At 42.0% G+C, this 13,153-nt stretch overlaps 1 protein-coding gene across 2 annotated transcripts in view; it reads right to left on the minus strand.

Moving 5' to 3' along the window:
• KCNQ1 (potassium voltage-gated channel subfamily Q member 1) overlaps positions 1 to 13,153 on the minus strand; it is a 580,522-nt gene that overhangs the window by 477,378 nt on the left and 89,991 nt on the right. For both annotated transcript variants that reach the window (XM_075928134.2, XM_006134905.5), the window contains exon 2: positions 2,913 to 3,003. In XM_075928134.2, coding sequence (XP_075784249.1) covers positions 2,913 to 3,003 — 91 coding nt within the window. The remainder of the gene's footprint in view (positions 1 to 2,912; positions 3,004 to 13,153) is intronic.

Consider the following 13,153-nt stretch of genomic DNA (forward strand, 5'->3'; position numbering starts at 1 on the left):
AGAGGAGGTATCTGAGCCTTTAGATATCACCTTTGAAAAATCATGGAAGTTGGGAGAGGTTCCAGAAGACTGGAAAAGGGCAAATATAATGTCTATCTATAAAAAGGGAAATAAGAACAACCCAGGAAACTACAGACGAATCAGTTTAACTTCTGTGCTAGGGAAGATAATGGAGCAAATAATTAAGAAATCCATCTGCAAACATCTAGAAGATAATAAGGTGATCGGTAACAGTCAGCATGGATTTGTAAAGAACAAATAATGTCAAATCAATCCGATAGCTTTCTTTGATAGGATATAAGCCTCGTGGATAAGGGAGAAGCAGTGGATGTGGTATACTTAGACTTTAGTAAGGCATTTGACACGGTCTCGCATAACCTTCTTATCAATAAACTAGAGAAATGCAACCTAGATGGGGCTACTATAAAGTGGGTGTATAACTGGTTGGATAATCATTCTCAGAGAGTAGTTATCAATGGTTCACAATCATGCTGAAGGGCATAACAAGTGGAGTTCATCAGGGGTTTGTTTTGGGACTGGTTCTGTTCAATGATTTAGATGATGATGTTGATCAAGGCATAGAGAGTACAATTATTAAATTTTCAGATGATACCAAGCTGGGAGGGGTTGCAAGTGCTTTGGAGGATAGGGTCAAAATTCAAAATGATCTGGACAAACTGGAAAAATGGTCTGCAGTAAATAGGATGAAGTTTGATAAGGACAAATGCAAAATACTCCACTTAGGAAGGACAAATCAGTTTCACACATATAGAATAGGAAGTGACTGTCTAGGAAGGAATACTGCAGAAAGGTATTTAGGGGTCATAAGTTTAACATGAGTCAACAGTGTCACACTGTTGCAAAAAAAGCTAACATGATTCTGGGATGCATTAACAGGAGTGTTGTGAGAAAGACATGAGAAGTCATTCTTCCGCTCTATTCTGTGCTGATTAGACCTCAGTTGAAGTACTGTGTCCAGTTCTGGCCACTGCATTTCAAGAAAGACGTGGAGAAATTGGAGAAGGTCCAGAGAAGACAACAGAAATGATTAAAGATCTAGAAAACATAACCTATGAGGAAAGACTAAAATAATTGGGCTTGTTTAGTTTAGAAAAGAGAAGACTTAGAAGGGACATGATAGAGGTTTTCAAGTATCTAAAAGGGTGTTACAAGGAGGAGGGAGAAAAATTGTTCTCCTTGGCCTCTGAGGATAGGACAAGAAGCAATGGGTTTAAACTGCGGCAAGGGAGGTTTAGGGTGGACATTAGGAAAAACGTCCTAACTGTCAGGGTGGTTAAACACTGGAATAAATTGTCTAGGGCGGTTGTGGAATCTCCATCACTGGAGATATTTAAGAGCAGGTTAGACAGACACCTGTCAGGGATGATCTAGACAGTGCTTGGTCCTGCCATGAGGGCAAGGGATTGGACTCAATGACCTCTCGAGGTCCCCTCTAGTTCTAGGATTCTATTATTCTATACTAGTGGGAATTCCCAGTACAGGATTAACTAAATTAATCAGAACTTTTATCATTAGGTACAATAGAAATGAAGATTTGTTTTAGAAGTTAAGAGAGTAAGGTAATCAATAATCAGCAATAATCAGTTGCATGTTCCATGATAGCATGAACAAATGTATCAAATGCAAATGGTTATGGCAATGAGGTGTTTCACTGAATTTGATACCATGTACCCAATATGAAATATTACACTTACCAGCAACTTGTAATTGAGTGGACACACCAAGTGTACTATAATTTTTGAAGGCAATGTGATAAAAAGTTAATATTATTGTATAGATAAACAGAAATGACTACAGTTAATACAAAACTCCATGGATGCACTGAAACCTCTCTCTCTCTCTCTCTCTCTCTCTCTCTCTCTCTCTCCCTCTCTCCCTCCCTCCCTCCCTCCCTCCCTCCCTCCCTCTCCCTCTCTCTCACACACACACACAGAGCCTACTAAGCATGAAATTAAAATTATAAATGGTGTTCCTATCACTATGTGGTTAATTTAAAAATATGTACCAGGCACATACATAATGGTTCTCATTAAAATTTAGGCTAGGAATAGATAATGTGCCCATTACTGTCATATGCAAACTAAATTTAACATATATAAAAATTGATCTCCTTGTTACCACTTGTAGTTACTAATGACTATTTTTTAATTTAAGAGATCACCCTTTGATAGCACACCTAAAGCTGGTAATATTGTGACAACAAATGAATAATCTCCCCGAGAATTAGAATCTAGGCCCGGAGTGTGGAGCCACATGTTCATGTGCTTAGTGAGTAATGGAGATATTGCTCTAAGCTTTACATTTGTCTTTAGCCATCCCCTTGGCAAATACAGGTAGCAGCTTTCGTAGGCTCTGGAGAAAGCAGTCTCTACTGAAGAGAAGATACTTCCCCTCTCATCCTGGGCAGATCCTAAGCTATGACAAATTAAACAGGCTAAAAGCGTTCCCCTTGGGAAGTGGGGCTTTAAGGCTGGATTCATCCCCCATTAAAGTCAATGGGAGTCCTTCCATTGTCTTCAGTAGGTTTTGGTTTAAGTTCTAAGAGATGTTAAAGAAAGAGAAGTGGTACAGTCTTGTTTGAAAGTCTCAAATGGGTCATAAATGCTGCATCAGAAATTGTGGGTGTTCAACTGTCCTCTCATCCTGATTTTGTACCAGTGTGGCTACATTCATTTCTATGGAGTTATCCTGGATGTACAGTGACGTAAGGGAGAAAAGAAACACACGTATAATGAATGAGCACGTGCAGGAATTTACTGTTTTAAATTCCAGATAACAATGCAGAATATTAACAAGTCACAAAAATACAGACTCAGCAAATGAGAATTAAGAAAAAACAAAAACATACACAAACACAAACATATTCATCCAATGAAGGTCAATGTACATACCATCCAGAATAACGTCCCTGTGGCCAGAGTTGTATATTGTTCAATTGTAGAAAGCACACTGAATATAAGGCAGATCAGCACTATAAGGAAACTGGGGGGGGAAAAAAGTAAAAATTACTAAATATCTTATACTGTAATTTAGTTAAAAAAGGGGGGGAATGGGAGGGCAGGTACAATAAGCTAAATTTTCATTTCATTCTTTAATTTCTTTTGTACATACAGAAACCGGCCAATGTGAGCTGCTTGTTAGAATAACAGGCAGCTAAGAAGAATCACTCCCCCTCTCCTGGGTTCAGTTATCATGAAGCACATGGCCCGGCAAGCAGGCTGGATGGCTAGGAAACTTTTTAAACTCTGCAAGCAGGCAGGCAGGCTAGTTTGGCAGCTGACAAGTAAGTCTCTTGGCCACAGCCTGCTTCTGCCACCCCAGCCCTTTACTGCCCCAACTCTCTGCCCCCCACTCACTCAACATACCCAAACCCTCTGTCCCCCTACTACACCCATACCCCCTCCCAGATCTGGCATCCCAATCTCCTGCCCCAGATCACAATCCCCTCCTGCCCTAGGTCACATCCCAAACCCCTGCACTCCAGTCCCCTACCCTAGGTCACAACCGCCTCCTTCATCCAAACTCCCTCCCAGACTCCAGTCTCCCTCCTGCACCCCAATCGCTAACCCCAAGCTGCCTTCTGCACCCAACCTCCATCCCAGACCCAGCATCTCCATTAATATCATGGAAGAGTGTGGCCCTTGACCACTTTCCAAAATCTTGGAATGTCCCCCTCCCAAAAAAATGATTGCCCACCTCTGATTTAGGCACCTAGAGCACCTGGTTTGGCCACAGTTTTGTAGATCACAGGGGAGTCAGAACCTAGGTCTTGGACACCCATCTACCTCCGTGAAACCACCCTATGTGATTTGTCAAAGATCAAATACAGACTGTCAGTGGCAGGGCAAAACATCAACCTAGGGTTTCACGAGTTCCTGGGGTGAAAGTCTTAATCTCCATGCCATCCTCTATCATCATACCTGGACCTAAGTTATACCACATAAAATTCCTCATGAGTAGGACCCTAACAAGTTCACAGCCACACAAAATGCATCACACATTGTGAAATCTGGCATCCTCTTGTGAAATCTGGCCTTTTGAGCACCTTTACCCTTTACTACACAGATTTCAAGAGGGAAGCCAGTGTTTCTCAAATTGGGAGTCCTGGCCCAAAAGGGAGTTGCAGAGGATTGCCAAGTTATTTTAGGAGGTTTGCAGTATTGCCACCTGCCTTTAGAACTGGACAACTGGAGAGCAGTGCCTGTAATACAGTAATTCCTCATTTAACACTATAGATATGTTTCAGAAAATGATCGTGTAAAGTGAAAACATGTTTTGCAGGGTCAGTTTTCCCATTAAAAATAATGGAAAAGCTGGGGGGTTGTGTTTCAAGCGGTGGTGTCTGTTGGGACTGGGACATAACGTTGGGGGAGAAAAGGGACTGGGTTACGGCAGGGCGGGGAGGAGTTTGGCTATGGGGAAGGGAAGGAGAGGAGAGGGGAGGAGAGAGGGATTAGGTTGGGAGTATGCCCCTGTGACGGGTCTGCAGGGACTCGCACTGCGTCCAGCGAGGGGGGTTCAGCGGGGAATAGTGTGTCGAGCGGCAAACCCTCCGCTGCTTTGCCTGCTGGGCAAATCGTGCTTTGCCTACCGGGCCTGCTGGGGAAATCGTGTTATTCCGGGGATGGTCGTGTAAATTCAAAAAACGTTCCCTAAAAAAATAATCATGCTATCGCGAAAACGATAAAATAAAATAAAATAAAATAAAATAAAATAAAATAAAATAAAACAAAACAGCATGGCCCCTTTAAGTGCAAGAGGGGAGAGGTTGAGCACTAAAACCCAGGGAAGGCATTGCTTCCCCTTGCCTTAGGTCTTTAGGCTTTTTGTTTTCTTGATCAAGCCTCCTCCCAGGTAAGCAGGGGGCCTAGGGGTGGAGGGGCCAGAGGACCAGGGTGGGGGGATGGGAAACCGGGGGTTAGGCCCAGTTGCCGACTGTGTCGTAGGGCTTGCCAGGTGTCTGGTATTTTCGCCTCCTGGCAGGGGAAAAAAGCAGAAAATACCACACATTTAAGGTGTCCGGTATTTTCTGAATTTTTTTTACCGGACAGGAGGCAAAAATACCGGACTGTCCATTTCAATATCAGACACCTGGCAACCCTATTCAGAGCTGAACTCACAACCAGCAGCCACTGCTCTCCAGCTCCGAACTTGAAATAACAAATGCACAGAGAAGATAGGATACTGCCAGGACATAACTAATGTGTACATATTTCAAAGTATCTTACCCAATTACATGTTCATTTGCTTTCTCCATAACCTCCAAAGGAAGACATGCCTAAAGAAATACCACAGGCACTAGCTAATATAAGTGGGTATAGATACAAATATCTAAGGATGTCTTAGTAAAAAGCCAGACAAAGGCTAAAGAGTTCCTTCAAGAAAACTAAAGTTGAATGCAATGTTGTACATGGCAGCAGTTTTCAACCCGGGGTCTGAGGCCCTCTGGTACGATACAAGCAGGTTTCAGGGAGCCTCCAAAATGAACCAGAGAGCAAGGCTGGCATGAGATTTGCTGGGGCCCCGGGCAAAACGCTGAAGCCCTGGCCTTGCCAGCTAGGCTGAAATGCAAATCCCAGGCAACTTAGCTTCAGAGGGCTACCTGTGGTGTGGGGCCTGGGGGAATTGCCCAGCTTGGTACACCCTGAAACACTGACCCTGGCTTTTAATATACTAGATCTGTAGAAAAGCAGTTGTTGTGGCACAGGTAGGCTGTGGAATTTTGATAGCATTTTGGGGCAGGCTGAAAAAGAAAGAGATTGAGAATCCCTAGTACACGGCATATGCCTACCAGTGTCCATGAAAAGGGCACGTCAGCTAGCAGTGCTCGCTCATAACAAAATTTAGCCAGTCAATACATTAACCACCAGATGGCAGCAAATCACTTTCCTCTTTCAGGAAAGGCTATTGGATTTATCCCAATCAGCAATAAACACCAGTAACATCTCCTTATTCAGAAATGGTGTAAATCAGCACCTGCAGCATACATTCACTGAAAAGAAACAGCTCTTACTCAATGAGATATGTTTTCCATACAATAGCTCATGCTAGTCAGCCAGGAGTTCATTTTGGATTCTGACTGAGCGCACACTGACAAGAAAGGAAAGAAAATAGGTGTTGTGTTCTGCTTCATGGCAATATGAAGCAGAGCACATCAGTAGGGTTGCCAGATGGTTTAACAAAAAATACCAAACTCCCTTCCCCCAAAAAAAACACCACCACCAGGGAAAAATTCTGTTGCGGAAAAAAAAAGGGTGGGGGGAGACCAAAGCTGTGAGGGAAAAAAAGGAAGGGGGGGACCAAAGTTGTTAAGCCAAAAAAAAAGTTGCTGCTCCTTTAAATGACCCCACGCTCCTCACTCCCCTGCCCCTGCAAACACGGCAGAGGAAAATTGTCCCTGCTGGGCTTCCATCAGAGGGAAACAGAAAATACCTGACATTTCACATGTCCGGTATTTTCTGTTTGTTTTTTTTACTGGACGGGAGACCCGAATAATGGACAGTCTGGGTGAAAACCAGCCACCTGGCAACCTTACACATCAGGCTTTATGCAGCTATTAATGAGGATTAATATTCCCTGTGGGTCATTGTCTCAATGACTTGCACAGCACAGAAGCATTTTTTCTGCATTTACCTGAGGCATCAGTTTCTCATCCAGGATCAATCAACTCTTGGCATTGACTAAAGGGACCAATACAATGTTCACTGGAGACTTTTAATTGACTTTAATAAGTACCGTCGCAAGGCCTAGGATTCTGATGGGCATCACAGGGGACTACTATGGTTGATCCTATCTTGGCAGTCCCGAATCACTCTTCACTGCCTAAAGAATCTTTGCTGGCCTAGTCTTGGCACAGAACCGAGTACAAACCTTTCTGGATCAGGGCGTAATACAAATAGAAGACTGTGGGTTACTGCTTGGGAGGCACCAGGGAATGAGGAGGAGGCATAACAATGGTGCTTAGGGCATCAGTGCACAAAAGTCTGACCCACTTAAATTCACTGGTGATATATTAAGCAAGCATTGAAATTAAAGTTTTCCAGTGCCTAAAAGTAGAAGATTTCGTGTTTACAGTGCATCTGAGATTGTGCTTCCTACATCAGGTAGACAGGCACTAGATTTGCTGCAGTTACTATGCTAAAAATATTTGGGGGCAGGAGTGGCTTGGGTTATCTTCCAGAGTACATACCCATCCACACGGAGGATGCCCTTGGGTAGCTAGCCTGAATCGCCACCAGCACGACCCCCAGCTATAATGCTATTTTTAGCATGCTTGCTGAAGCAGAGCTAATGTGGGGTTGTTTACCCAAGCTGGGAAATCCTCTCCCAGCTGCAGTGCAGATGTACACAGAGTAATAGATGCATTCACCACTGTAACTCTGTTCCCCTTGCACTATGTCCAAAAAAGGAAAGACAAGGAAACTGATCATACCAAAATGACTGTAAAAGAACGCTTAAGTGCCAGTCTGTGTCCAAATGCAACAAATGAACAGCCTGCTTAGGCACCCATGTTTAAAAACAGGGCTGGCACTCATGGTTATTATGCATGAGATATCAGAATGCATATGGAATGGACATATGGAATATACCAACAGCTTTGATGGGAATGTATTCACATTTCTATGGGATTATAGATGCAAAAATAAAATGCAAATGCATTAGTTGTATATGGAAAAACCGTAGATGCACGATTCATAAAAAGCACTGTGCTAACAGAAATTCACAGACCTGCACAAAATGAATGTTTTAAATAGTTATAAATTAAATCCTTTGTGAAAGCAAAAGCAAATTTCTTCAGATTGTATCAGAATTCGAGCTGGTTGGAACTATTCCATTGGAATGATTAAAGAAGCAGAAGAAATCCCGTATCAGCAAAGAAGAAAACTACAAGGGCCTTTATTTCCGACCTGGTGTAACACACAGCTTCACATATATTCAGACAACTCAAACATGATCAAATTGAAGTTACTCAATTCCTCCTTGCGCCCACAAAGAATAATCACCACAAGACTGAGAAGAAATATAAGAAATTGCAGTTTAAAGGGTAATTTGGTAAGAAAGATAAAAGCACCTGAAAACACAGGCTCTTCGTAGCAATGCCTGCTTAACCATAAATTAAGTGGTAACATTGGGGTACTATGATATGCACTGATGGTCTACAGTAGCCGGAATAAGCAAGTTCTGGGCTCACCTGCTGAGTGGTGGCTTGAATTATGTTAAGAATTAATTTTGTTTTTAAAACATGTTTTTTTCTGATTTTAAAATATATTTTAAAAGACCAAAAATGAAGGGGATTTAACATAAATGCTTTTCTTCTGATAACTGAGTGCTTTGAGAATTAAGGAAGGAGTATCCCAAATGATTAAAGGGCTTCATTAACATAAAAATTATTTGCAAGTTACTAGCAGGGAGGAGGGCTGGAATATCCCACCATCCACCTGCATACTTTTTTATATTACTATGACCACCTAGCTCTAATACAGCGCTTTTTGTCAGCAAATCTCAAAGGAGGTCAGTATCAACATTCCCAATGTACAAACAGGGAAACTGAGGCACAAATCAGTGTAATTTTCCCCAATCACCCAGGAGGCTTGTGGAATAGCCACAACTAAACCCATGTTGCCAAAATCCCAAGCCGTTGCTTTAGCCATTAGGCCACGCAACCTTGTCTCTTCATTTGTTTTGTGTAAATTGTAGAACTAGGGCATTCTTCAAAGATTTCTTGATGCCTTCATGAGGGAGGTTTATCTGGTACTAAGAATGGAGTGAGGTGCACAGAACTGGCACAAACAAAAATGCTGATTCGAAGTTATAGGGCAGGCCTACCTGAAGCAAAACTAAGCCCAAGTTTTAGTGTGTGTGGGCAGCAGTACTAGGTCAGTGAAAGACAAACTGTTTTTAAGAAGAGGTTGTCTGTCAACATCAGGAATATATGAGGTTTATAAAAGAAAGAAAGAAGATTTAATTGTCGTGTTAAGTTCCATATCTTAGGGATGGAACTACACTTCCCTCAGGTTGGCAGGGTGAAGATACTTTAAAAAGGTGCCACCTGGTTTTGAAGTGGCACAAGCAAATGTGGATGTATTGGAAGGGAAATCCCTATCCTGGCAATTCTGCTACCACCTTGGCTTATATGTAAAACACATCCTGACATTCAGTCAAACGCTGCCCAGATAACAGTGCATTTCCAAATATCTAGGATTTTTATATTTAAAATACATATTAACAAGCACTTTTTCTACTTCCTAGAAGAGGAACTTTTTCTAAGTTATTGCCGTATAAAGCTCTGACTGAAATCACTACTGTATAGTGCATATTTACAGATGCATAAATATTAAATTTGTTCAGGATCTCCCACCAGCAAAAGACCTGGATATGTACCTATCTTTTCAGTAGCAATGATATGAAGTTCAATTCCACTTCCTCACAAGCACACCCGGGCAGCATCAGTTCCTTGTGCTTGCAAAGTCCTCCACATCAAGAGAGAGGATGGGATGTGCAACCTTAAGAGAAAGCCATCTATGCTATCCAGGAATTTATCTGAGGGGAAATATTCCCCACCTCACCAAACACACAACTTCATTAATAAAGAAAGGGACTCAGCCAGAAAAGCAACTCAGCCCCAGCAGGAGCACATCATACGATCACCATGCTATTTCTCTAAAGAAATGCAAATAGCAGTGCAAAAAAATTAGAGGTTGAAGAAATCTCTTAGGTCACCTTGTCTGTGGCCCTTCAAATGCAGGAAGGATCACTGCCAGCGTGTCACTATGCTATCAAATGATCAGCCTCTAATTGAATGGCATCTTTGCTCTGTGCCCTCTGTGGAGTGTCAGGCAATTTTCTAAATTTGCTAACCCAATCTCAAAACGTGTTTTTAAAAAAAATATTTTCAGGGAGTTTTCTCCTCCTCCCCACCGTCACTTCTGTATTCTTTTAATATACAGAGCTGTATTCATTTCAAACAAATGAAAAATGTGTGCATCATTTCAGTCAGAAATGAAGGGTCATATTCGCTGGCATGTTCTCTTCCCTTTATGCTCTTTGAGTACTACACAGGAAACAAAATTTATTGAGCTGAAGATTTCCCTGCTGTGGAGGAATCCCCAGCAGGTATAAAGCCAGCTTAACCAGCTCATCTACCATCACCCGACAACAGAAAAGGAAAGGCCAGAGGAGGCTTTGCTCAGAGCAAACCCCAGATGGTGGACAACTGTATTAGCTGCTGGAGTGTATGCAGCCTCCAAGCTGCTCTAAATGCCAACGGGGCTGTGGCCAGTATAAAACCAGACCAAGAACCAAGGCCATAATTTTATCAGGTAACAAACATAAGGAAGATTTATAGGGACTAGAATTGTAGCCATGGCTCTACACATAAATTGTTTGCAAGAAAGTGTTCTTTAATGAAAAGAAACAAACAATAAGAAACAAAGATATAGTCAATAATAGTTTGGATGTAAGCCTAACGTTTATGTACATTTCAATACACGCTGTAAATATTCAGATCAGAAGGACTGTTCTAACTCTAGTTTCTGTTCTGGAATACACGGCATTATTTACAACTTCATACTATTATTGCAAGAGTTTCAGCAGGAAGGTAAGTCACCTGGCAGCACAATGCATTCAGAGCACAGTTGATAACATAACATCAGTGTTAATGCATAGGTGCTAGAACTATAGGTGAGGCGGCTGCTACTGCAACCCTTTGCTTGAAGTCATTCCCATTGTACAGTACACAGGGCTTTCAGTTGGGTTCAACAGTTGTCAGCACCCCTAGTATAAAAATTATTCCAGCAGCCCTGTGTTAATAGGAGTGTTTTAATGCTTCGTTCTCCACTTAAATTTTTCACAAAAAGGGACACTTTTGCATACCATTTTTTGTCATGCAGATTACTTTTTGCTGTGAGAATGTTGTAACTGAATTTCTTCTGAGAATGAAGAATAAATTTGTCTAATGGAAAAAAAATCATTATCAGAGAAGCATATTTCCGTATTTACTGCAGAAGCCGTGCGTGGGAATAGATAAGACAAAATAAAGCCCTGAATGTACTTCTGTGATATTCCATATACACATCCATTTCCATATGCAAATTCCAGCTACATTTTGCACTACTCTGATCTTAGGAGCAAAACTACTAAGTAATGCTTGGTAGGAAAATAAAATAGCCACAAAATTATTTGATCCTATAATAAAGACTCAGAGGGGTAGCCATCTTAGTCTGTAATTTTAAAAACAATGAGTAGTCCCGTGGCATCTTGGGGACTAACAAAAATATATATAATATTTTGAGTTTTCATGGGCAACACCCACTTCTTCAGATGAGCTGGAGTAGAAATAATCGGAACCAAGAATTTATAACAGAAAAAGAAGGGGAATAAAGAAAAAAAAGTCCCTGTGAATTATAGTACCAGTGCTAATGAAGCTAATTGAGTGGGTTGGAAGTGTCCCTATACTTACCTTTTGATGTAAATGAGGAGTTAAGTGCAGGGAAAGCTGGCTTTATAATGCAACATCCAATTAATGTCTTTCTTCAAGCCCAGGAAAACAGTGTCAAATTTGCAGATGAATGTCAATTCCACACCCTCTCTTTGTAATTGGCTTGTGAAATTCCTTTGTAGAAGAATGGCTGTTTTCTCCCCTCTCTCCCAGCATTTTTGGAGCCCATAAATCACCTGATTCTCACTCGGTCCCTGCTGCCCCTAAGCTGGAATGCCATGAATCAGCTGTTCATGATGTTCCAGCTCTGGGAAAGAGAGGGAAATGGGGGGATGGAATGCAAATCAAGGGTTTTGCGGCTCCTCCAAAAGTGCTGGGGGGAAGGGGGTATAGAAAGTGTGGGTCTGTGGTGCATAGCGCTCACCAATCAAAAGTAGTAGACATTCTCAGGCTCTCACCCTGTAATAGCCTCTAACTCAGTGGTAGGCCACCTACAGCCCACAAGCTGTAGACCCTCTGACTGTCCACCCCTCCCAGACACCTCTGGGGCACCAGAGCCCCACAATTCCTACACCTCCTCCTCCCCCTCCGCAGCACTTCTGGAGGAGGCATGAAACCCTTGATTTGCATTCCATCCCCCCACGTCCCTTTCTTTCCCAGAGCTGGAACACCATAAACAGCTGATTTGCGGCATTCCAGCTTGGAGGATGGGGGCAGGGACCGAGTGAGAATCAGATGATTTGTGGGCTCCAAAAGTGCTGGGAGAGAGGGGAGAAAGGAGGTAAGTGCAGTGTTTCAATACCCCGGTGTGCAAGAGGTGTGTGGGAGAGAGAGGACAGACGGGGGGGCCAAGGGTGGAATCCCAGTGGACCGTGGGCTGCTGTAGCCCACTGAGGTGGTGGAGGGACAGTCAGGTGACTCACCCACCATTCCTGGTTGCCCATCCCTGCTCTAACTGAATAGACTATTGGATCCATGCAAAGCTCCAGTGAAGTCATTGGCTCTGCATGGCCACATCTGTGTGCTCACATGTTACTCAGGACTAATAACTATGGCGACTAATTCTTTAATCTAAAGGAGAGTCTTCAACAACAAACATTGTTCAATTCATTAACTCTTTTCAATGGCTTTTTTTGTGTATCATACGCTACCTGGGTTTGTAACTGAATCAAATGTACAGTTCAACAAAGGTATCAAATGCACTCCTGATCTCCAGATAGATGTAATTTATGGGTTACGCACTAGTTGAGCAATTCAGCAACGTTTATAAATACCTTAGATGCACTCTGACAATTTTTTTTATTTCATAAATCATTAGTGAATGCCAATTATTTATGGAGCGTCTCTGGAACAATATCTGAAAAATGTTAATGACTAGTGTTATGATGTAACACAAATTACCTCCAGTTCATGGCCCATTTCATCCTTGCCAATCATATCTTTTGTGATACAGAATTACTACTTCCTTTAAAGGTAGAAGAAAAAAAAATAATAGAGTGAAATTCCTTAGGGTATGTCTACAATTGCACCCTATTTTGAAATAGGGATGCAAATGAAGATATTCGAAATTGCAAATGAAGCCGGGATTTAAATATTCCACGCTTCATTTGCATAACCACATCTTAACGGCGTCTGTTATTTCGAAATAGCCCTATTTCGAAATAGCACCAGAATGTGAATATGCAAATGAAGCGT

The sequence above is a fragment of the Pelodiscus sinensis genome, chromosome 5 (assembly GCF_052426305.1).
Source record: "Pelodiscus sinensis isolate ZL-2025 chromosome 5, ASM5242630v1, whole genome shotgun sequence".
Taxonomy (NCBI): domain Eukaryota; kingdom Metazoa; phylum Chordata; order Testudines; family Trionychidae; genus Pelodiscus; species Pelodiscus sinensis.